A 25,731-nucleotide genomic window follows, 5' to 3' on the forward strand; every position below is an offset into this window, starting at 1 on the left:
CGAATTATCTTTGATACTTCCATCATTGCTAGGGAGCTTCTTGTCCCTCCCTGATGGTTGATGTAAGCTACAGTCGTGATGTTGTCCGACTGAAACCTGATGAACCCCCGAGTTGTTAACTGGGGCCAAGCCAGAAGGGCATTGAGAACTGCTCTCAATTCCAGAATGTTTATTGGTAGGAGACTCTCCTCCTGATTCCATTGTCCCTGAGCCTTCAGAGAATTCCAGACAGAACCCCAACCTAGTAGGCTGGCGTCTGTTGTTACAATTGTCCAGTCCGGCCTGCTGAATGGCATCACCCTGGACAGATGTGGCCGAGAAAGCCACCATAGAAGAGAATTTCTGGTCTCTTGATCCAGATTCAGAGTAGGGGACAAGTCTGAGTAATCCCCATTCCACTGACTTAGCATGCACAATTGCAGCGGTCTGAGATGTAGGCGTGCAAAGGGTACTATGTCCATTGCTGCTACCATTAAGCCAATCACCTCCATGCATTGAGCTACTGACGGGTGTTGAATGGAATGAAGGACACGGCATGCATTTTGAAGCTTTGTTAACCTGTCTTCTGTCAGGTAAATCTTCATTTCTACAGAATCTATAAGAGTCCCCAAGAAGGGAACTCTTGTGAGTGGAAAGAGAGAACTCTTCTTTTCGTTCACCTTCCATCCATGTGACCTTAGAAATGCCAGTACTAACTCTGTATGAGACTTGGCAGTTTGAAAGCTTGAAGCTTGTATCAGAATGTCGTCTAGGTACGGAGCTACCGCAATTCCTCGCGGTCTTAGTACCGCCAGAAGAGCACCCAGAACCTTTGTGAAGATTCTCGGAGCCTTAGCCAATCCGAATGGAAGCTACAAACTGGTAATGCCTGTCTAGAAAGGCAAACCTTAGATACCGGTAATGATCTTTGTGAATCGGTATGTGAAGGTAAGCATCCTTTAAATCCACTGTGGTCATGTACTGACCCTTTTGGATCATGGGTAAAATTGTCCGAATAGTTTCCATTTTGAACGATGGAACTCTTAGGAATTTGTTTAGGATCTTTAAATCCAAGATTGGCCTGAAAGTTCCCTCTTTTTTGGGAACCACAAACAGATTTGAGTAAAACCCTTGTCCTTGTTCCGACCGCGGAACCGGATGGATCACTCCCATTAATAAAAGATCTTGTACGCAGCGTAGAAACGCCTCTTTCTTTATTTGGTTTGTTGACAACCTTGACAGATGAAATCTCCCTCTTGGGGGAGAGAATTTGAAGTCTAGAAGGTATCCCTGAGATATGATCTCTAACGCCCAGGGATCCTGGACATCTCTTGCCCAAGCCTGGGCGAAGAGAGAAAGTCTGCCCCCCACTAGATCCGTTCCCGGATCGGGGGCCCTCGATTCATGCTGTCTTAGGGGCAGCAGCAGGTTTCCTGGCCTGCTTGCCCTTGTTCCAGGACTGGTTAGGTCTCCAGCCTTGTCTGTAGCGAGCAACAGCTCCTTCCTGTTTTGGTGCAGAGGAAGTTGATGCTGCTCCTGCTTTGAAATTATGAAAGGAACGAAAATTAGACTGTCTAGCCTTAGGTTTGGCTCTGTCTTGAGGCAGGGCATGGCCTTTACCTCCTGTAATGTCAGCGATAATTTCTTTCAACCCGGGCCCGAATAAGGTCTGCCCTTTGAAAGGTATATTAAGCAATTTAGATTTAGAAGTAACGTCAGCTGACCAGGATTTTAGCCACAGTGCTCTGCGTGCCTGAATGGCGAATCCGGAATTCTTAGCCGTAAGTTTAGTTAAATGTACTACGGCATCTGAAATAAATGAGTTAGCTAACTTAAGGGCTTTAAACTTGTGTGTAATCTCATCTAATGGAGCTGATTCAAGTGTCTCTTCCAGAGACTCAAACCAAAATGCTGCTGCAGCCGTGACAGGCGCAATGCATGCAAGAGGTTGCAATATAAAACCTTGTTGAACAAACATTTTCTTAAGGTAACCCTCTAACTTTTTATCCATTGGATCTGAAAAGGCACAGCTATCCTCCACCAGGATAGTGGTACGCTTAGCTAAAGTAGAAACTGCTCCCTCCACCTTAGGGACCATTTGCCATAAGTCCCGTGTGGTGGCGTCTATTGGAAACATCTTTCTAAATATCGGAGGGGGTGAGAACGGCACACCGGGTCTATCCCACTCCTTAGTAACAATTTCAGTAAGTCTCTTAGGTATAGGAAAAACGTCAGTACTCGCCGGTACCCGCAAAATATTTATCCAACCTACACATTTTCTCTGGTATTGCAACTGTGTTACAATCATTCAGAGCCGCTAACACCTCCCCTAGTAATACACGGAGGTTTTCCAGCTTAAATTTAAAATTTGAAATATCTGAATCCAGTTTGTTTGGATCAGAACCGTCACCCGCAGAATGAAGCTCTCCGTCCTCATGTTCTGCAAATTGTGACGCAGTGTCTGACATGGCCCTAATATTATCAGCGCACTCTGTTCTCACCCCAGAGTGATCACGCTTACCTCTTAGTTCCGGTAATTTAGCCAAAACTTCAGTCATAACAGTAGCCATATCCTGTAATGTGATTTGTAATGGCCGCCCAGATGTACTCGGCGCTACAATATCACGCACCTCCCGAGCGGGAGATGCAGGTACTGACACGTGAGGCGAGTTAGTCGGCATAACTCTCCCCTCGTTGTTTGGTGAAATATGTTCAATTTGTACAGATTGACTTTTATTTAAAGTAGCATCAATACAGTTAGTACATAAATTTCTATTGGGCTCCACTTTGGCTTTAGCACATATAGCACAGATATCTTCCTCTGAATCAGACATGTTTAACACACTAGCAAATAAACTAGCAACTTGGAAATACTTTTCAAGTAATTTACTATAATATGAAAACGTACTGTGCCTATAAGAAGCACAGAAAAAGTTATGACAGTTGAAAATTAATAAACTGAAAAGTTATAGCATCAAATCTTTGTAAAAAAAAAAACACAATTTTAGCAAAGGATTGCTCCCATTAGCAAAGGATAACTAACCCTGATAGCCTCCCCCTCACACATAACAGTGAGAGAGATCAGTAAACTGTCATAAATTAAATAAAACGACTGCCAAGTGGAAAAAAATAGTGCCCAAAACATTTTTTCACCCAGTACCTCAGAAAATTAAACGATTTTACATGCCAGCAAAAAACGTTTAACATTAATAAATTGAGTGTTATTAAAAAGCCTGTTGCTAGTCCCTGCAAATTAGGCTAAAGTTTTATGCATACAGTATAATTCCAGTGAAGTGCCATTCCCCAGAATACTGAAGTGTAAAATATACATACATGACAGCCTGATACCAGTTGCTGCTACTGCATTTAAGGCTGAGTTTACATTATATCGGTATGGCAGAATTTTCTCATCAATTCCATTGTCAGAAAATAATAAGCTGCTACATACCTCTTTGCAGATTAATCTGCCCGCTGTCCCCTGATCTGAAGTTTACCTCTCCTCAGATGGCCGAGAAACAGCAATATGATCTTAACTACTCCGGCTAAAATCATAGAAAAACTCAGGTAGATTCTTCTTCAAATTCTACCAGAGAAGGAATAACACACTCCGGTGCTATTATAAAATAACAAACTTTTGATTGAAGGTATGAAACTAAGTATAATCACCACAGTCCTCTCACACATCCTATCTATTCGTTGGGTGCAAGAGAATGACTGGTAATGGCAGTTAGGGGAGGAGCTATATAGCAGCTCTGCTGGGTGAATCCTCTTGCACTTCCTGTTGGGGAGGAGTTAATATCCCATAAGTAATGGATGATCCTTGGACTGGATACACTTAACAAGAGAAATGGTATATATAAGAGTATATCGTTGATCTGAAAAGGGAGGTAAGAGATGAATCTCTACGACCGATAACAGAGAACCTATGAAATAGACCCCGTAGAAGGAGATCACTGCATTCAAATAGGCAATACTCTCCTCACATCCCTCTGACATTCACTGCACGCTGAGAGGAAAACCGGGCTCCAACCTGCTGCGGAGCGCATATCAACGTAGAATCTAGCACAAACTTACTTCACCACCTCCATAGGAGGCAAAGTTTGTAAAAACTGATTTGTGGGTGTGGCGAGGGGTGTATTTATAGGCATTTTGAGGTTTGGGAAACTTTGCCCCTCCTGGTAGGAATGTATATCCCATACGTCACTAGCTCATGGACTCTTGCTAATTACATGAAAGAAACTGAAGATAGAGGGGAGGTGGGAGGGATTAAAGGGATACTAAACCCAATTTTTTTTTTCATGATTCAGATAGAACATGCCATTTTAAGCAACTTTCTAATTTACTCCTATTATCAAATTTTCTTAGTTCTCTTGCTATCTTTATTTAAAAATCAAGAATGTAAAAGATTAGGAGCCGGACCATTTTTGGTTCAGAACCTGGGTTACGCTTGCTTATTAGTGGCTAAAAAAAATATGCTTATTTAAAATTCAGAGTAAGGGAATGAGCACAATGTTATCTATATGGCACACATAAACTAGAAAAAACTGTCAAAAGGCAGTGAGATAAGAGACGGCCTTCAAGAGCTTAGAAATTAGCACATCAGCCTACCTAACCTTAACTTTTAACAAAGAATACCAAGAGAAAAAAAAATGCTTACCTGATAATTTCCTTTTCTTCTGATGGAAAGAGTCCACCGCTGCATTCATTACTTTTGGGAAATAAGAACCTGGCCACCAGGAGGAGGCAAAGACAACCCAGCCAAAGGCTTAAATACTCCTCCCACTCCCCTCATCCCCCAGTCATTCTGTCGAGGAGCAAGGAACAGTAGAAGAAATAGAGTGAAAGTTGCCAGAAAAATATAAGGACGCCCCACATAAAATTACGTGTGGGGAGCGGTGGACTATGAAGAAAAGGAAATTATCAGGTAAGCATTATTCAAGTTTTTCTTCTTAAATGGAAAGAGTCCACAGCTGCATTCATTACTTTTAGGAAAACGATACCCAAGCTATAGAGGACAATGAATGCCGGGAGGGTACAATAGGAGGCCCATACTGAGGGCACCAGGCCTGAACCTCAACCCAATAAAAAAAAAATTGCTTCATCCTAAGCTGAGACATTTTTAAGATGAAAAGCCCCAATAACACTGACTCGCAGTTAGTCCAGAAGCCAAACTAGAGACCGCAAACGGACTCGACTGAGCCAACAGTCCTCCAAGAGACACCATCGCCCAACAAACTGTCCCCCACCGCTCATCTCCACAAATGAAGGAGACATTAGCCGAAACCCCCAAGGGAACAAGGCAAAGGAGGACCAAGGAAACCAAGAACACCTTCACGAGTGAGCCCAGCTCACAGAGACCCAAAGGGGCCCAAACAGGGAAAGGAGGCCACGCCTATACCAAGTGAAACCTGGGTTAAGACCGGGCACAGAGACAGAACAGACGTCTCTCCAACATCCTGCAAGCACGGAATGTAACTGAAGAGGCAAAGTCCTCCCAGTGTCTGATTATAGAACACCAAAGTATTCGACCATGAAAAAATGTGTAATACACCCAGGTGAAAAACCCCAAGTTTGGGAACACAGAGACCATAACAGGACGACACAGAGGGTAAGTGCGAGTAAGAAGCAGGCAAGCAAGAAACAGACCGCAAAAGAAACCCCCAAACAGAGGGCACGCTCCAGGCAACCTAATTCGCCGGACCTAGACACAGGTCCCTAAAATGGGGAACACAAAACCTCAATCGAGGCCCCCCCGAGAAGAAGAGTATACCCTCAGAACCCGAAGGAAGAGTAAACCCTCTTCTTATCAATGGAGCAAGTTGAAAGGAAAATCTATACCCTAGCAGACTAAGCTAACAGGATAGACTCCACAAAGCTCTACATCCAGAGGAGACTGTGACCCGAACGCAGTGCCTTAGACCGCTCGGCAATCCTGACCTGCAGACCCACACCCAGCTGGACCAACCCAGCCTCAGGGATCCAAGACGGGAACAAAAGAATCCCAAAACAGGTACAGGAACGAGTAAGGATAGCACAGCCACCCCCACAGAGAACAAGTACAACTTGACTCTGAAACCAGACAAGGTCATAGACCTAAGGATCTATCAAATAACGGCCCAACAAATCTGCTTGGAGCCAGCAAGACCCCAGGGGGAACAATCCCACCTTTCCGCCTCCCATCCAGGAGAAGCCCCAGCAAGGACTATCTCCATAGGGAGGAGAATATCCCCTAAAGAAAAGGGATGATGCCGGAAGGGCAACAACTGTCCTCAAAACCCGAAGTCATCGGCTAATGGGAAGAGAAATTCCCAACACAGATGTCCTAGAAAAGGACCCTCCAACAAGTAGCATCCCAAGCAGAGGCACAGCCAACTCATTTGCCTGCAGGGAATCCACAGGAACAGTGGCAAGCTGACCAGGGGACCAGCTGGGTATGAACCAACCACCCTTGAGGCTCAAGCCACACGGCTAACCACCAGATGACATGGGCTACTCTGTGGCAAAGAGTAAAAAAAAAAAAAAAAATACTCCGAAAACCTGGCCAACCATGACCAGGTTAGGTAAATGGAGCAGGGACATAGCCCCAGTTCCCACTACAGTGGAACACCCCGACCGGCCCTGAGATCCAAGATTCCAAAATCCCCCAAGACTGGGTCAGGAAAAACGCCAAGCAAAGCTTCAGCAACCGGAAGTCTCAGGGAGAAAACAGGTCCGGGTCCCTAATAGTTCAGGCAAACCTACCCTAGAACTAAACACCCCAACTGGCCAAAAAGCCAGACACAAAGGTATGGCTGCATATCCAGAGAATCCAGGTAGCGAGAAGAACTCGAAAGCCGCAACTAAAGGATGGAACCACCCCTAGCTAAAGTCCAAAGCTCCAAGGAGCAAGGCTAGAAGTCGTATGAAGATACTTCTCAGACCCTCAGGACAATCAAGGGATACCTCGAGGTCAAAAAAAATCCTACTAGCAGGACTAGTCTCCCTATCACCTCCGCACAAGCAGAGGACACAAGGAAGAGAAAGGCATTAAGCCTACCCAGCTCTGGAAAACACTGAGCTAAACAAAGTCCCCTTGGGGAACAACCATCACCCGGAAACACAAATCCCTAAAAAGGAGATCCACTCACCTCGAATACAATGGAAAAAGACCCAAAGGTCTCTTATAACTCAGACCGACAGTACACATCAAAGTAAGAACTGCATCTAGATACACTATAAACAACTTATGTTTACACCTGCAAGGTGTCAAGAGCTGCAACTGGTTTCAAACTGCAAACCTTCTGCATGCTAGACAGCTATCCTGTACAAGCTGTTGGATCAAGTCCAAAAGGTCAAATCCAGAGGCCTAAAAATGAAGGCCAAACCGCTCAATTGCGGTAAGGGGCATTAAGCCCTCCAACCCTCCACAACATGGGGAGGAAACTATCTGACATCTGATTTCATCAGAACTTAAGAGTGTCGCAGCGGAAAACTCCCCTGCCCAGTCATCTATGACTGAAGGCTATAAGGACTGAAACAATCCTTCCCGCCTTACGGACCCACCGGTCCTCTCGAATGCTTAGTTGAACATGAACAATAACAACCTGAGCACTCGGCACTTCTACCGAACCAGCCAAGAAGAACAGCACCACATGTCTGAACAGCCGCAAGACCGAACAAACCCGACAGGACCAGCCTGCACCTAGGGTCCTAACCGGCAAGCTGCGTAAATTCTCCCTCATAGGGGAAAAAAAAAACAGAAAACAGACATTTTAACATAGGACTAACATGTCCAAAACAACTTCCGAAGAAGTAACAGAGTATCAATCCCAAAAGGTTCCCGAAGGGAAAAAAAACAAATAAAAGACATCCCATTGGGGGGGGGAGCGTGGCTATGTAGCACACAAGATAGGTCGCACCTCATGAAGCTCCTTGAAACTTTTAATGAAAATACACTTTTTGTCAAGAAATTTGGCCTCATATTAGCCTAAGTGTGTGACATTTACTACCGATGCGGATCCAGCACGACCTAATCTACTTTTCTAGACTCAAGGAACTGAATAAGCCCGTTGGGACCTACATGTGAACTCCTAACTAACGACTGCCCCCCCCCCGATCAGCCGGGTTAGAGCGATGTGAATACTGCTGAATTTTGGAGGCATTGGTGCTACTTTTATAATGGAGGGGGACTATCTTACATTGTTACAAACACTCCTCATAATGTTGGATGTGAAGATGCAAAGCAACTTCTACGATCTCCAGTGCACCCTCAGAGATCTTTTGGGTAGAGAACATAAAGATACTCTCAAAATGGCGGAATATAGAGAAAATTCAGCACAGCGCACGGAATCAGAAACAGCTCTGAGAACTCTCTGCCCCAAGACCAGTAACGACCAGAATTGCTCATTGCCGTTCTACAGTCTGGAAGAAGAGCAGAATGTATCTCCACTAAAGAGCGACTACTATACTTCTTGTACTGTGACGGATCTTATCCCTGCTATGCTGCGGGAGAGACCCCAACAGGAACCCTCACTATTTGAAATGTTGGATAGTACGGCCGGCCATCTTACAAGCACAATCAAAGTAAAGGACTCTAAGAGACAGACTCATGTTGAGAGGGGAAGGTGGAGAGTATCCAGATATCACCTTAATGCTTCTAGGTTGCAAACTACTGCAAGACATGGAACGCCTGGTGACTTAAACCCGTTCCCCTGTGATACCCCTAGTCAATCATATTTACCGCTGGGGTGGGGGGTTTTGAGCTTTATGATATGAATTCAATCATGTCGCTATGACCTACAAATTGTGGATAAGCTTGTAACATCAGCTAAATTGTTTATCTTTATTTTCCGGAGTTGGTAATAATGAGCCGTTTTATTTTTCTCTTATACTATGTTATCGTTCTTATACATTACATATGCTCACATGGTTACACTGCAGCATGTTCCGACTTATCACTGTTCCTTACAGATCCTCCTACAGTTACAGTTGCGCCTGTTAACACAATTTACTTAATCTGCTGGAAACAATGCATTTAAGGTTTTGTTTTTTTTAGAAGTCCCTCGGTGTAGTATTGCACACTGCATTATCTCCCCTATACATTTACTCCATATTGATATGATCTCTTCACATACCGTAGATCCACACCAAGTTCTATTAGAGGTGGGAGTATCGTCATTTTGACTGAACAGCTATCAAAATATTCACAGCATACTCACGCCAGAATTACACCTAGCGTATCCTATCAGTTCCACATTACATTTTCTACTAACTCTCCTACAATCCAGTGCGTCAGAGAGATCGATATGTGATAGAAACTCACCCTATTTACTTCACCCCAAAAATGTCTAAAATCGCAGTTGTTGATTGGTAAACAGGTTTAAAAAAAATATAAGGCAACCCAGAGGTTAACGACCAAAAAGACACAGGCCTACCAGCAGAACCAGCCAAACGGAGCCCTATCTTTCAAAAACAAATAACAATCAGGAGATTACTTCATCCCCACATGTCTAATGAGGTGCACCATTCAAATTATCAGACTGAAATACCCCGTGTATCTGGTAATGATAGGGTAATTCAATAACTGAAAAAGATATCCAAGCAACACCTGAAGGTGCGCAATCCTGTAACGGAAGGCACAACACTCAGGGACAGAAACCCCCGCTGGGAAGTGTAGAGGCCCTCCCAAAGGTGGAAGGCCGGGGCAATAGGGCACAAGCACATTCTCAAAGAAACGTCTGGACTCTGCAGACGAACAATTGCCAACATTATGTGGAAGCAAAAACGTGCTGCAACCTCTGGGGGAAACACGCCACCCCGCATGGAGAAACCATAAACTGGGTTACCCGCATGTGCAGAAGTATGATTTGGTAGGGAACTCGCCTCTCGGAGGACAGGACCCTCAGAGGCGGATGGCTCAGCAGTCCCTTGATTCCCCGAGCCCGAGGAACCAGGCGCTCTAAAATTTCATACAGAAAAAAACGGGTCAACAGGCGTCAACTAGGCCACTCAGGATTCATCACCGGACACAGAATCTGAAATCAAAATAGTCTCAGTATCAGAATCCTCTGTGTTAATTTCAGATTCAGTTACAGTCTCAGCATCCTCCATAGCTGGATAGAGGATATTTACATATGGACTAAGTAGTGAAAACTAAAATGGCACTTGACACCCCGATTGGCTGGGGCACTTACCACCTCCTATGACCAGACCCCTGCGGACTAAAAAATTTCCTTCGCAGCGCGGTCGGGAAGGCAGAAATGGAACAACGGAGCGTAGCCACGCCTGAACACAAGGTGAACCACAGTCCAAACAAACGCGCCTAACCAAAGGCCGCGTCACTAACAAAGGACTCAATGTTCCAACCATAAGTCCAGTAAACATCGCACATAAGCAGGTTGAATCACATAACAAACATGATTATAAAGCCCCCTTTTCAATATCCCCCCTCAGGAGATATTAACCCTCGATTCCAAGATACTAAGAGAGACTCACTGAGACCCTTATGTATTGTTAGACCCGCAAGGTGGTAGCCTCTCGGGAAACATTCACATTACAGTACACTGCAAATAAAGTAAAATGAAATGATCTTACCAGAATCTACACCGTGGAACATTAACACTGCCCTTCAAGTGTGACGGATAGTAGCATCGCCTCCGCCATGGACTTAAGAGAAAAAAACAGAATTTATGTTTACCTGATAAATTACTTTCTCCAACGGTGTGTCCGGTCCACGGCGTCATCCTTACTTGTGGGATATTCTCTTCCCCAACAGGAAATGGCAAAGAGCCCAGCAAAGCTGGTCACATGATCCCTCCTAGGCTCCGCCTACCCCAGTCATTCGACCGACGTTAAGGAGGAATATTTGCATAGGAGAAACCATATGATACCGTGGTGACTGTAGTTAAAGAAAATAAATTATCAGACCTGATTAAAAAACCAGGGCGGGCCGTGGACCGGACACACCGTTGGAGAAAGTAATTTATCAGGTAAACATAAATTCTGTTTTCTCCAACATAGGTGTGTCCGGTCCACGGCGTCATCCTTACTTGTGGGAACCAATACCAAAGCTTTAGGACACGGATGATGGGAGGGAGCAAATCAGGTCACCTAGATGGAAGGCACCACGGCTTGCAAAACCTTTCTCCCAAAAATAGCCTCAGAAGAAGCAAAAGTATCAAACTTGTAAAATTTGGTAAAAGTGTGCAGTGAAGACCAAGTCGCTGCCCTACATATCTGATCAACAGAAGCCTCGTTCTTGAAGGCCCATGTGGAAGCCACAGCCCTAGTGGAATGAGCTGTGATTCTTTCGGGAGGCTGCCGTCCGGCAGTCTCGTAAGCCAATCTGATGATGCTTTTAATCCAAAAAGAGAGAGAGGTAGAAGTTGCTTTTTGACCTCTCCTTTTACCTGAATAAACAACAAACAAGGAAGATGTTTGTCTAAAATCCTTTGTAGCATCTAAATAGAATTTTAGAGCGCGAACAACATCCAAATTGTGCAACAAACGTTCCTTCTTTGAAACAGGTTTCGGACACAGAGAAGGTACGATAATCTCCTGGTTAATGTTCTTGTTAGAAACAACTTTTGGAAGAAAACCAGGTTTAGTACGTAAAACCACCTTATCTGCATGGAACACCAGATAAGGAGGAGAACACTGCAGAGCAGATAATTCTGAAACTCTTCTAGCAGAAGAAATTGCAACCAAAAACAAAACTTTCCAAGATAATAACTTAATATCAACGGAATGCAAGGGTTCAAACGGAACCCCCTGAAGAACTAAGTTGAGACTCCAAGGAGGAGTCAAAGGTTTGTAAACAGGCTTGATTCTAACCAGAGCCTGAACAAAGGCTTGAACATCTGGCACAGCTGCCAGCTTTTTGTGAAGTAACACAGACAAGGCAGAAATCTGTCCCTTCAAGGAACTTGCAGATAATCCTTTTTCCAATCCTTCTTGAAGGAAGGATAGAATCTTAGGAATCTTAACCTTGTCCCAAGGGAATCCTTTAGATTCACACCAACAGATATATTTTTTCCAAATTTTGTGGTAAATTTTTCTAGTTACAGGCTTTCTGGCCTGAACAAGAGTATCAATAACAGAATCTGAGAACCCTCGCTTCGATAAAATCAAGCGTTCAATCTCCAAGCAGTCAGCTGGAGTGAGACCAGATTCGGATGTTCGAACGGACCTTGAACAAGAAGGTCTCGTCTCAAAGGTAGCCTCCATGGTGGAGCCGATGACATATTCACCAGATCTGCATACCAAGTCCTGCGTGGCCACGCAGGAGCTATCAAGATCACCGACGCCCTCTCCTGATTGATCCTGGCTACCAGCCTGGGGATGAGAGGAAACGGCGGGAATACATAAGCTAGTTTGAAGGTCCAAGGTGCTACTAGTGCATCTACTAGAGTCGCCTTGGGATCCCTGGATCTGGACCCGTAGCAAGGAACTTTGAAGTTCTGACGAGAGGCCATCAGATCCATGTCTGGAATGCCCCACAGTTGAGTGATTTGGGCAAAGATTTCCGGATGGAGTTCCCACTCCCCCGGATGCAATGTCTGACGACTCAGAAAATCCGCTTCCCAATTTTCCACTCCTGGGATGTGGATTGCAGACAGGTGGCAGGAGTGAGTCTCCGCCCATTGAATGATTTTGGTCACTTCTTCCATCGCCAGGGAACTCCTTGTTCCCCCCTGATGGTTGATGTACGCAACAGTCGTCATGTTGTCTGATTGAAACCGTATGAACTTGGCCCTCGCTAGCTGAGGCCAAGCCTTGAGAGCATTGAATATCGCTCTCAGTTCCAGAATATTTATCGGTAGAAGAGATTCTTCCCGAGACCAAAGACCCTGAGCTTTCAGGGATCCCCAGACCGCGCCCCAGCCCATCAGACTGGCGTCGGTCGTGACAATGACCCACTCTGGTCTGCGGAAGGTCATCCCTTGTGACAGGTTGTCCAGGGACAGCCACCAACGGAGTGAGTCTCTGGTCCTCTGATTTACTTGTATCCTCGGAGACAAGTCTGTATAGTCCCCATTCCACTGACTGAGCATGCACAATTGTAATGGTCTTAGATGAATGCGCGCAAAAGGAACGATGTCCATTGTCGCTACCATCAAACCTATCACTTCCATGCACTGCGCTATGGAAGGAAGAGGAACGGAATGAAGTATCCGACAAGAGTCTAGAAGTTTTGTTTTTCTGGCCTCTGTCAGAAAAATCCTCATTTCTAAGGAGTCTATTATTGTTCCCAAGAAGGGAACCCTTGTTGACGGAGATAGAGAACTCTTTTCCACGTTCACTTTCCATCCGTGAGATCTGAGAAAGGCCAGGACGATGTCCGTGTGAGCCTTTGCTTGAGGAAGGGACGACGCTTGAATCAGAATGTCGTCCAAGTAAGGTACTACAGCAATGCCCCTTGGTCTTAGCACCGCTAGAAGGGACCCTAGTACCTTTGTGAAAATCCTTGGAGCAGTGGCTAATCCGAAAGGAAGCGCCACGAACTGGTAATGCTTGTCCAGGAATGCGAACCTTAGGAACCGATGATGTTCCTTGTGGATAGGAATATGTAGATACGCATCCTTTAAATCCACCGTGGTCATGAATTGACCTTCCTGGATGGAAGGAAGAATTGTTCGAATGGTTTCCATTTTGAACGATGGAACCTTGAGAAACTTGTTTAAGATCTTGAGATCTAAGATTGGTCTGAACGTTCCCTCTTTTTTGGGAACTATGAACAGATTGGAGTAGAACCCCATCCCTTGTTCTCCTAATGGAACAGGATGAATCACTCCCATTTTTAACAGGTCTTCTACACAATGTAAGAATGCCTGTCTTTTTATGTGGTCTGAAGACAACTGAGACCTGTGGAACCTCCCCCTTGGGGGAAGCCCCTTGAATTCCAGAAGATAACCTTGGGAGACTATTTCTAGTGCCCAAGGATCCAGAACATCTCTTGCCCAAGCCTGAGCGAAGAGAGAGAGTCTGCCCCCCACCAGATCCGGTCCCGGATCGGGGGCCAACATTTCATGCTGTCTTGGTAGCAGTGGCAGGTTTCTTGGCCTGCTTTCCCTTGTTCCAGCCTTGCATTGGTCTCCAAGCTTGCTTGGCTTGAGAAGTATTACCCTCTTGCTTAGAGGACGTAGCACTTTGGGCTGGTCCGTTTCTACGAAAGGGACGAAAATTAGGTTTATTTTTGGCCTTGAAAGGCCGATCCTGAGGAAGGGCGTGGCCCTTACCCCCAGTGATATCAGAGATAATCTCTTTCAAGTCAGGGCCAAACAGCGTTTTCCCCTTGAAAGGAATGTTAAGTAGTTTGTTCTTGGAAGACGCATCAGCTGACCAAGATTTCAACCAAAGCGCTCTGCGCGCCACAATAGCAAACCCAGAATTCTTAGCCGCTAACCTAGCCAATTGCAAAGTGGCGTCTAGGGTGAAAGAATTAGCCAATTTGAGAGCACTGATTCTGTCCATAATCTCCTCATAAGGAGGAGAATCACTATCGACCGCCTTTACCAGCTCATCGAACCAGAAACACGCGGCTGTAGCGACAGGGACAATGCATGAAATTGGTTGTAGAAGGTAACCCTGCTGAACAAACATTTTTTTAAGTAAACCTTCTAATTTTTTATCCATAGGATCTTTGAAAGCACAACTATCTTCTATGGGTATAGTGGTGCGTTTGTTTAAAGTGGAAACCGCTCCCTCGACCTTGGGGACTGTCTGCCATAAGTCCTTTCTGGGGTCGACCATAGGAAACAATTTTTTAAATATGGGGGGAGGGACGAAAGGTATACCGGGCCTTTCCCATTCTTTATTTACAATGTCCGCCACCCGCTTGGGTATAGGAAAAGCTTCTGGGAGCCCCGGGACCTCTAGGAACTTGTCCATTTTACATAGTTTCTCTGGGATGACCAAATTGTCACAATCATCCAGAGTGGATAATACCTCCTTAAGCAGAGCGCGGAGATATTCCAACTTAAATTTAAATGTAATCACATCAGGTTCAGCTTGAGAAATTTTCCCTGAATCTGAAATTTCTCCCTCAGACAAAACCTCCCTGGCCCCATCAGACTGGTGTAGAGGCCTTTCAGAACCATTATCATCAGCGTCGTCATGCTCTTCAGTATCTAAAACAGAGCAGTCGCGCTTACGCTGATAAGTGGGCATTTTGGCTAAAATGTTTTTGATAGAATTATCCATTACAGCCGTTAATTGTTGCATAGTAAGGAGTATTTGCGCGCTAGATGTACTAGGGGCCTCCTGAGTGGGCAAGACTCGTGTAGACGAAGGAGGGAATGATGCAGTACCATGCTTACTCCCCTCACTTGAGGAATCATCTTGGGCATCATTGTCATTGTCACATAAATCACATTTATTTAAATGAGAAGGAACTCTGGCTTCCCCACATTCAGAACACAGTCTATCTGGTAGTTCAGACATGTTAAACAGGCATAAACTTGATAACAAAGTACAAAAAACGTTTTAAAATAAAACCGTTACTGTCACTTTAAATTTTAAACTGAACACACTTTATTACTGCAATTGCGAAAAACTATGAAGAAATTGTTCAAAATTCACCAAAATTTCACCACAGTGTCTTAAAGCCTTAAAAGTATTGCACACCAAATTTGGAAGCTTTAACCCTTAAAATAACGGAACCGGAGCCGTTTTTAACTTTAACCCCTTTACAGTCCCTGGTATCTGCTTTGCTGAGACCCAACCAAGCCCAAAGGGGAATACGATACCAAATGACGCCTTCAGAAAGTCTTTTCTATGTATCAGAGCTCCTCACACATGCGACTGCATGTCATGCCTCTCAAAAACAAGTGCGCAACACCGGCGCGAAAACGAGGCTCTGCCTATGATTTGGGAAAGCCCCTAAAGAATAAGGTGTCTAAAACAATGCCTGCCAATATAATCTTATCAAAATACCCAGATTAAATGATTCCTCAAGGCTAAAAATGTGTAATATATGAATCGATTTAGCCCAGAAAAAGTCTACAGTCTTAATAAGCCCTTATGAAGCCCTTATTTACTATCTTAATAAACATGGCTTACCGGATCCCATAGGGAAAATGACAGCTTCCAGCATTACATCGTCTTGTTAGAATGTGTCATACCTCAAGCAGCAAGAGACTGCTCACTGTTCCCCCAACTGAAGTTAATTCCTCTCAACAGTCCTGTGTGGAACAGCCATGGATTTTAGTAACGGTTGCTAAAATCATTTTCCTCATACAAACAGAAATCTTCATCTCTTTTCTGTTTCAGAGTAAATAGTACATACCAGCACTATTTTAAAATAACAAACTCTTGATTGAATAATAAAAAACTACAGTTAAACACTAAAAAACTCTAAGCCATCTCCGTGGAGATGTTGCCTGTACAACGGCAAAGAGAATGACTGGGGTAGGCGGAGCCTAGGAGGGATCATGTGACCAGCTTTGCTGGGCTCTTTGCCATTTCCTGTTGGGGAAGAGAATATCCCACAAGTAAGGATGACGCCGTGGACCGGACACACCTATGTTGGAGAAAGCAGGCAGCGAAGCGAATTTTCGACAACGCCTATTGCTTGAGGAGCTGTTAATAGGAGTCAGGATGGGTTCGAAGAAAGAAACTCCCTGCATCTCCGGACTTTAACCTTCATCCAAGCCCTCACTGAGAGACTGACAGGACTACTTAAAACTCCTGTTCCATGCCGAAGAGTACTACCATCCATAAGAGACAAAAACAAAAATTAAAAATTCTGACACTTCTCTGCCATCCTCCTGGGACGAAAAACAAAGAATGACTGGGGGATGAGGGGAGTGGGAGGAGTATTTAAGCCTTTGGCTGGGTTGTCTCTGCCTCCTCCTGGTGGCCAGGTTCTTATTTCCCAAAAGTAATGAATGCAGCTGTGAACTCATTCCATTTAAGAAGAAAAAGCTAATTTGATGATAAAAGTAAATTGGAAAATTTAAAATTGCATGCCCTATCTGAATCATGAAACTTTAATTTTGAATAGACTGACCCTTTACTTAGTGTTACATGGAGAAGTAAAATGGAGAATAGAGTGATGAGGCATGAGGAATGATGACTGTAAAAATGCAAAATGTAGAATATTTATTTATTGTGTTACTGCAATGAAGTAAAGTAACGTTTGGTAACCGCCACCAATTATTCAATACCCCTATTCTGAGTTCAAGCAGCATACAAACATTTTTACACTAAGTTTTAAAAGCAGTAAAAATGCAATTATTTTAAAACAATCTAGCTTTAAAGAATATTGTTCCAATAAACAAATATTGGAGAAAAAGCACAAAAGGATTAGCATATTTACAAACAAGTTTAAGTTCATTTCATAAATATTTTTTAATTTTAGCTTAGTTTCCCACATAACAAAACAAATGCTGAACATCAAGCAGTTGTCCAGCTGTAAAATCACACATTTTCTTATACCAATGTCAGAATCAAACCATTCAATTGCAGAGCAATCATTTAGTTCTAGCCCACATCTAAAGGAGTTAATATTAGTAGGGAATTACTGTAGATGTAGTTGCTTATCTGTAGCGTATTTACCCAGTTACTGTACTAACGCCACACCTTTAACAACCATCGTTTACCATACATTACTAGAAGTAGATGTCCTGCCAAGCATAAAACTATTTAAAAGTAGCTCAGCAACTAAACTAAACTCAAAATATTTGAGATTGTAAAACTGCTTTGCATTTGGAACCTGCATTATACACAATGATTAAAGATACTTACATCTGTTTAAAAAATTGTCAATATTCTTGTTCTTTCTCAAAGCAGGGAAATCCAAATCATACACCAAAGCATCCAAACCATCCTGTAAGAGACAGTTTTAAAAAATTAGAACATTGTATACAATATATATATATATATATATATATATATATATATATATATATATATTATTGAAATTAAATGGACAAACAGAACACAAATTTGTCCATATCAAGTGTCATGTGTTAACTGACACACAGGTAGGAAGATCTACTCTTTGAGCAGCCTAGAATAGGCTTGTTTACAGTGTGTCCCTCTAATACTTTCCATCTAGTCCCCACTTTCCCATCCCATAATACCGCTTTACTTTACATCTTATCTGCAAAGACAGGTGCTTTAACAACTTAATGCTGCTTGGATCTTGTATTTATGGAGATTTGTGACACTGTTTCACTATTAAACAAGCTTTAGAAGATAAAAATTATTTAAAAATTGTTTACAGGCTACACAAGAGGACAAAAAAATGTGGCTAATAATTTTTAATATGTAAACACTTCAAGAAAAGAGTTGTTGCAATATATGGATTGGTTCCCATAATGTATTTAGAAAATAAGAGCTATTGTACACACCAAAATAAGCCAGAGATACAGGTATAGAAGCAGTTACTTTATCTGTTGTACTTTTGTAGTGTGATTTTTGTCTATGTACAACTAATACACAACAAAAATATAAATTATGCTTACCTGATAAATTTCTCTTGTGATGTATCGAGTCCACGGATTCATCCTTACTTGTGGGATATTCTCCTCCCCTACAGGAAGTGGCAAAGAGCACCCACAGCAGAGCTGCCTATATAGCTCCCCCCTTAGCTCCATTCCCCAGACATTCGACCGAAAGCTAGGAAGAAAAAGGAGAAACCATAGGGTGCAGTGGTGACTGAAAGTATAAAAATAAAAATATATATGCCTGTCTTAAAAAACAGGGCGGGCCGTGGACTCGATACATCACAAGAGAAATAAATTTATCAGGTAAGCATAAATTATGTTTTCTCTTGTAAGATGTATCGAGTCCACGGATTCATCCTTACTTGTGGGATACCAATAACAAAGCTTTAGGACGCGGATGAAGGGAGGGACAAGATAGGGACCTTAAACGGAAGGCACCACTGCTTGTAGAACCTCTCTCCCAAAAATAGCCTCTGAAGAAGAAAAAGTATCGGATTTGTAATATTTGGAAAAAGTATGAAGCGAAGACCAAGTCGCTGCCTTACAAATCTGTTCAACGGAAGCCACAGCTCTAGTAGAATGAGCAGTAATCCTTTCAGGAGGCTGCCGTCCAGCAGTCTCATAGGCCAAACGGATGATGCTTTGCAGCCAAAAGGAAAGAGAGGTAGCCGTAGCCCTTTGACCTCCCCGTTTACCAGAATAAACAACAAACAAGGAAGATGTTTGACGGAAATCTTGAGTTGCTTGCAAGTAGAATTTTAAAGCACAAACCACAGCAAGATTGTGTAACAAACGTTCCTTCTTTGATGAAGGATTAGGACACAAAGAAGGAACCACGATCTCTTGATTGATATTCTTATTAGAAACAACCTTAGGAAGAAACCCAGGTTTGGTACGTAAAACCACCTTATCTGCATGGAAAACAAGGTAAGGGGAATCACTTTGTAAAGCAGATAGCTCAGAAACTCTTTGAGCAGAAGAGATAGCTACTAAAAACAAAACTTTCCAAGATAGAAGCTTAATATCTATGGAATGCATAGGTTCAAATGGAACCCCTTGAAGAACTTTAAGAACTAAGTTTAGGCTCCATGGCGGAGCAACAGGTTTAAATACAGACTTGATTCTGACCAAAGCCTGACTAAATGCTTTAACGTCTGGGACATCTGCCAGACGTTTGTGAAGTAGAATAGACAAAGCAGATATTTGACCTTTAAGAGAACTAGCAGATAATTCCTTCTCCAAACCTTCTTGGAGAAAAGACAATATTCTAGGAATCCTAATCTTACTCCACGAGTAACACCAATAAAGATATTTGCGCCAACGCTTATGATAAATCTTCCTGGCGACAGGCTTTCTAGCCTGAATCAGGGTATCAATGACCGATTCAGAGAAATTACACTTTGATAAAAATCATACGTTCAATCTCCAAGCAGTCAGACGCAGAGAAATAAGATTTGGATGCGTGAACGGGCCTTGAATTAGAAGGTCCCACCTCATTGGCAGAGTCCACGGTGGAACCGAGGACATGTCCACTAGGTCTGCATACCAAGTCCTGCGTGGCCACGCAGGAGCTATCAGAATTACAGAAGCTCTCTCCTGCTTGATTCTGGCAACCAGACGTGGGAGGAGAGGAAACGGTGGAAATACATAAACCAGATTGAAGGACCAAGGCACTGCTAGAGCATCTATCAGTACTGCCTTGGGATCCCGGGACCTGGACCCGTAACGAGGAAGTTTGGCATTCTGACGAGACGCCATCAGATCCAATTCTGGTGTGCCCCATAGCTGAATCAGCTGGGCGAATACCTCCGGATGGAGTTCCCACTCCCCCGGATGAAGAGTCTGACGACATAGAAAATCCGCCTCCCAGTTCTCTACTCCTGGGATGTGGATTGCTGAGAGATGGCAAGAGTGATCCTCTGCCCACCGGATTATTTTGGTTACCTCCATCATCGCTAGAGAACTCCTTGTTCCTCCCTGATGATTGATATAAGCTACAGTCGTGATGTTGTCCGACTGAAACCTGATGAATTTGGCCGCAGCAAGCTGAGGCCACGCCTGAAGCACATTGAAAATCGCTCTCAGTTCTAAAATGTTTATTGGGAGAAGAGCTTCCTCCCGAGACCATAAGCCCTGTGGTTTCAGGGAGTTCCAGACTGCACCTAGCAGGCTGGCATCTGTTGTTACAATGAGCCACTCTGGCCTGCGGAAGCACATTCCCTGAGACAGGTGGTCCTGAGACAGGTGGTCCTGAGACAACCACCAGAGAAGAGAATCTGGTGCAGTTGAGGAGATAAATCTGCATAATCCCAATGCCACTGTTTGAGCATGCATAGTTGCAGTGGTCTGAGGTGTAGACGGGAAAAAGGAACTATGTCCATTGCCGCTACCATGGGTCCGATTACCTCCATACACTGAGTCACTGATGGCCGAAGAATGGAATGAAGAGCTCGGCAAGTGGATAAGAGTTTTAACTTTGACCTCCGTCAGAAATATTTTCATTTTTACCGAGTCTATCAGAGTCCCTAGGAAGGAAACTCTTGTAAGAGGGAAGAGAGAACTCTTATGTTCACCGTGCACCCATGAGATGTCAGAAAAGCCAACACGATGTCTGTGTGAGACTTGGCTAGCTGGAAAGTCGACGCCTGAATTAAGATGTCGTCTAGATCAGGCGCCACTTCTATGCCCCGTGGTCGTAGAACCGCCAGAAGGGACCCTAGCACTTTTGTGAAAATTCTGGGAGCCGTGGCCAACCCGAAAGGAAGGGCCACAAACTGGTAATGCCTGTTTAGAAAGGTGAATCTGAGGAATTGATGATGATCTCTGTGAATAGGGATGTGTAGATACGCATCCTTTAAGTCCACGGTAGTCATATATTGACCCTCCTGGATCAGAGGTAGAATAGTCCGAATAGACTCCATCTTGAAAGATGGAACTTTGAGGAATTTGTTTAGAATTTTGAGATCCAAGATTGGTCTGAAAGTTCCCTCTTTCTTGGGAACCACAAACAGGTTTGAATAAAACCCTAGCCCCTGTTCCTCCTTTGGGACTGGGCGAATCTAATGGAGTCTCCATTAGAAGAGCCTCTTCTAGAGCCTCAAACCAGAAAGCAGCTGCAGTCGTTACAGGAACAATGCACGCAATACGTTGGAGAAAAAAACCTTGAACAAAAATTTTCTTCAGGAGACCCTCTAATTTTTTGTCCATAGGATCTTTGAAAGCACAACTATCCTCGATAGGTATAGTTGTACGCTTAGACAGAGTAGAAATAGCTCCCTCCACCTTAGGAACTGTCTGCCATGAGTCCCTTATGGTATCAGATATGGGAAGCATTTTCTTAAAAACAGGAGGGGGAGTGAACTGAATACCTGGTCTATCCCACTCCTTAGCAATAATATTCACAATCCTCTTAGGGACTGGAAAAACATCAGTGTAAACAGGAACCTCTACAGGGAGTGAAGAATTATTAGGCAAATTAGTATTTTGACCACATCATCCTCTTTATGCATGTTGTCTTACTCCAAGCTGTATAGGCTTGAAAGCCTACTACCAATTAAGCATATTAGGTGATGTGCATCTCTGTAATGAGAAGGGGTGTGGTCTAATGACATCAACACCCTATATCAGGTGTGCATAATTATTAGGCAACTTCCTTTCCTTTGGCAAAATGGGTCAAAAGAAGGACTTGACAGGCTCAGAAAAGTCAAAAATGGTGAGATATCTTGCAGAGGGATGCAGCACTCTTAAAATTGCAAAGCTTCTGAAGCGTGATCATCGAACAATCAAGCGTTTCATTCAAAATAGTCAACAGGGTCGCAAGAAGCGTGTGGAAAAACCAAGGCGCAAAATAACTGCCCATGAACGGAGAAAAGTCAAGCGTGCAGCTGCCAAGATGCCACTTGCCACCAGTTTGGCCATATTTCAGAGCTGCAACGTCACTGGAGTGCCCAAAAGCACAAGGTGTGCAATACTCAGAGACATGGCCAAGGTAAGAAAGGCTGAAAGACGACCACCACTGAACAAGACACACAAGCTGAAACGTCAAGACTGGGCCAAGAAATATCTCAAGACTGATTTTTCTAAGGTTTTATGGACTGATGAAATGAGAGTGAGTCTTGATGGGCCAGATGGATGGGCCCGTGGCTGGATTGGTAAAGGGCAGAGAGCTCCAGTACGACCCAGACGCCAGCAAGGTGGAGGTGGAGTACTGGTTTGGGCTGGTATCATCAAAGATGAGCTTGTGGGGCCTTTTCGGGTTGAGGATGGAGTCAAGCTCAACTCCCAGTCCTACTGCCAGTTTCTGGAAGACACCTTCTTCAAGCAGTGGTACAGGAAGAAGTCTGAATCCTTCAAGAAAAACATGATTTTCATGCAGGACAATGCTCCATCACACGCGTCCAAGTACTCCACAGCGTGGCTGGCAAGAAAGGGTATAAAAGAAGAAAATCTAATGACATGGCCTCCTTGTTCACCTGATCTGAACCCCATTGAGAACCTGTGGTCCATCATCAAATGTGAGATTTACAAGGAGGGAAAACAGTACACCTCTCTGAACAGTGTCTGGGAGGCTGTGGTTGCTGCTGCACGCAATGTTGATGGTGAACAGATCAAAACACTGACAGAATCCATGGATGGCAGGCTTTTGAGTGTCCTTGCAAAGAAATGTATATTTGTGAATGTTGAGATGTTATATTGGTTTCACTGGTAAAAATAAATAATTGAAATGGGTATATATTTGTTTTTTGTTAAGTTGCCTAATAATTATGCACAGTAATAGTCACCTGCACACACAGATATCCCCCTAAAATAGCTATAACTAAAAACAAACTAAAAACTACTTCCAAAACTATTCAGCTTTGATATTAATGAGTTTTTTGGGTTCATTGAGAACATGGTTGTTGTTCAATAATAAAATTAATCCTCAAAAATACAACTTGCCTAATAACTCTGCAATCCCTGTAAGTATCTATCCATTTTACACAATTTCTCTGGGACCACTATAGGGTCACAATCATCTAGAGTTGCTAATACCTCCCTAAGCAATAAGCGGAGGTGTTCAAGCTTAAATTTAAAGGACGTCATATCAGAATCTGTCTGAGGAAGCGTCTTTCCTGAATCAGAAATTTCTCCCTCAGATAACAAATCCCTCGCCCCGTCAGAGCATTGTGAGGGCATATCAGAAACGGCTACTAAAGCGTGAGACGGCTCAGCATTTTTCCTTAACCCAGAGCTATCCCGCTTTCCGTGTAAACCAGGCAGTTTGGATAAAACCTCAGTGAGGGTTGTATTCATAACTGTGGCCATGTCTTGTAAAGTAAATGAATGTGACGCACTAGAGGTACTTGGCGTCACTTGTGCGGGCGTTACTGGTTGTGACATTCGGGGAGAGCTAGATGGCGAACCCTCACTTACTTCTGACTGAGAATCATCTATTGCTCTATTTTTAAGTGCTAATATATGTTCTTTATAATTTATAGACATATCAGTACATTTGGGACACATTCTAAGAGGGGTTCCACAATGGCTTCTAAACACATTGAACAAGTATTTTCCTTGGTATCAGACATGTTAAACAGGCTAGTAATGTAACAAGCAAGCTTGGAAAACACTGTAATCAAAGAAAAATAACACTTAGAAATAAAACGGTACTGTGCCTTTAAGAGAAAAAAAGCTGCACAAATTCTGCAAAACAGTGTAAAAAAGCAGTAAACTTAACGAAATTTTTACAGTAGTATCCTACAGCCTTAGAAACTTTGCACAACCATGCAAATAAACAATTAACCCCTTAATGGCAAAACCGGATTGAAAAAACGTCAAAACCAGTAAAAAAAAAAAAAAAGACTTTCAGCACCTTGCCACAGCTCTGCTGTGGCGCCTACCTGCCCTTCAGAACGATTTGGGGGGGGGGGGGAGAAACCTCCTTTACAGCCCTAAAACACAGCAGGAACCTCTAGAAAAGCAGTTGGATGTCTCTAAGAAAAAGAAAGTGCGCAACTGAGGCGCAAAAATAGGCCCCTCCCACCTCACTCAATGTTTTGAGGCCTATTAGAAAAACACCTGAGTGTCTCTTAATTAACCATGTGGGTTAAAGAAAAACCTAACACAAGCCACAATGACCCATTCAGTCCATTCAAAAAACGTTATAATTGCATCATTTAATGAACAAACAAAAAACCCTTTTTCCTAACAGTGTCACCAGTAACAAATGAGCCCTTCAAGTAAGCTGAAATTCCTATCCAAGTGTCTGAATACAGCTTACCCTTTCCCCATGGGGATATTGCCAGCCTTTTCTAGAATAAACACAGTCCGTCTAGAAAAAAAAAAAACTGAACATACCTCATATGCAGCTTAGCATGCAAACCGTTCCCCCAACTGAAGTTTTCCTGTACTCTTCAGCCCTTGTGAGAACAGCAGTGGATCTTAGTTACAAAGTGCTAATATCATAATCCTCCTTGCAGAAATCTTCATCTCTTTTTCTGCCAAAGAGTAAATAGTACACACCGGCACCATTTAAAATAAACTTTTGCTTGCAAAATAAAAAAACTAACATTTTTGTCACCACACACACTCTGCGCACTTCCTAGTTACTTAAAGCAGGCAAAGAGAATGACTGGGGGGTGGAGATAAGGGGGAGCTATATAGGCAGCTCTGCTGTGGTTGCTCTCTGTGCCACTTCCTGTAGGGGAGGAGAATATCCCACAAGTAAGGATGAATCCGTGGACTCGATACATCTTACAAGAGAAACAAAGATTTGCTGCTAGATTAAAGGGACATTTCACACTAGATGTTTCTTTGCATAAATATTTTGTAGATTATACATTTATAAAGGCCACCTGCGATTGCTTTTGTAACAATATATAGTTTTGCTTACTTTTAAATAACTTTGTGCTGCTTTTCAGATCCTAAAAAAGCCACAAAATTTAAGATGTATACTGATGTCTACTGATTCCTGCTTGCTCCTGTTTGTATAATCTGTCTTCATATGGGGTGTCTGATCTTCATGCTTTCTCAGCCTATTCCAGTTGGTGTCCCAGTCTAACCTCATCAACTGTGCTAAACTGGGCTTCTAAGTAAGCTTTTAAAAGGTTTTATACTGGATTTTCTGATTAGTATCAGTACATATTCCTCTTTATAGTAGTGTCTGTTACATGCAGTTATATGATAATTGGTGTATAATGTTCCTTTAACAGTTATAGTTTAAACAATGACAGTACAAAAGAAAGGTACTTATTTAGGTCTGTAGACAAATGTGTTTCACACTGAGAAACATCAAAGGGGTATAATTCTGTGCTACAGGTATACATCTTGATAACAATAAACAAAA

The 25,731-nt window shown here is 43.2% G+C and overlaps 1 protein-coding gene across 1 annotated transcript in view; it reads right to left on the reverse strand.

Annotated features, from left to right (window-relative positions):
- Nucleotides 1–25,731, reverse strand: part of ROCK1 (Rho associated coiled-coil containing protein kinase 1) — a 1,092,122-nt gene that overhangs the window by 978,074 nt on the left and 88,317 nt on the right. Inside the window, exon 2 of the mRNA XM_053714968.1 lies at nucleotides 17,704–17,785. Within this exon, the coding sequence (XP_053570943.1) occupies nucleotides 17,704–17,785 (82 nt within the window). The remainder of the gene's footprint in view (nucleotides 1–17,703; nucleotides 17,786–25,731) is intronic.

Source organism: Bombina bombina, chromosome 5 (assembly GCF_027579735.1).
Source record: "Bombina bombina isolate aBomBom1 chromosome 5, aBomBom1.pri, whole genome shotgun sequence".
Lineage (NCBI taxonomy): Eukaryota > Metazoa > Chordata > Amphibia > Anura > Bombinatoridae > Bombina > Bombina bombina.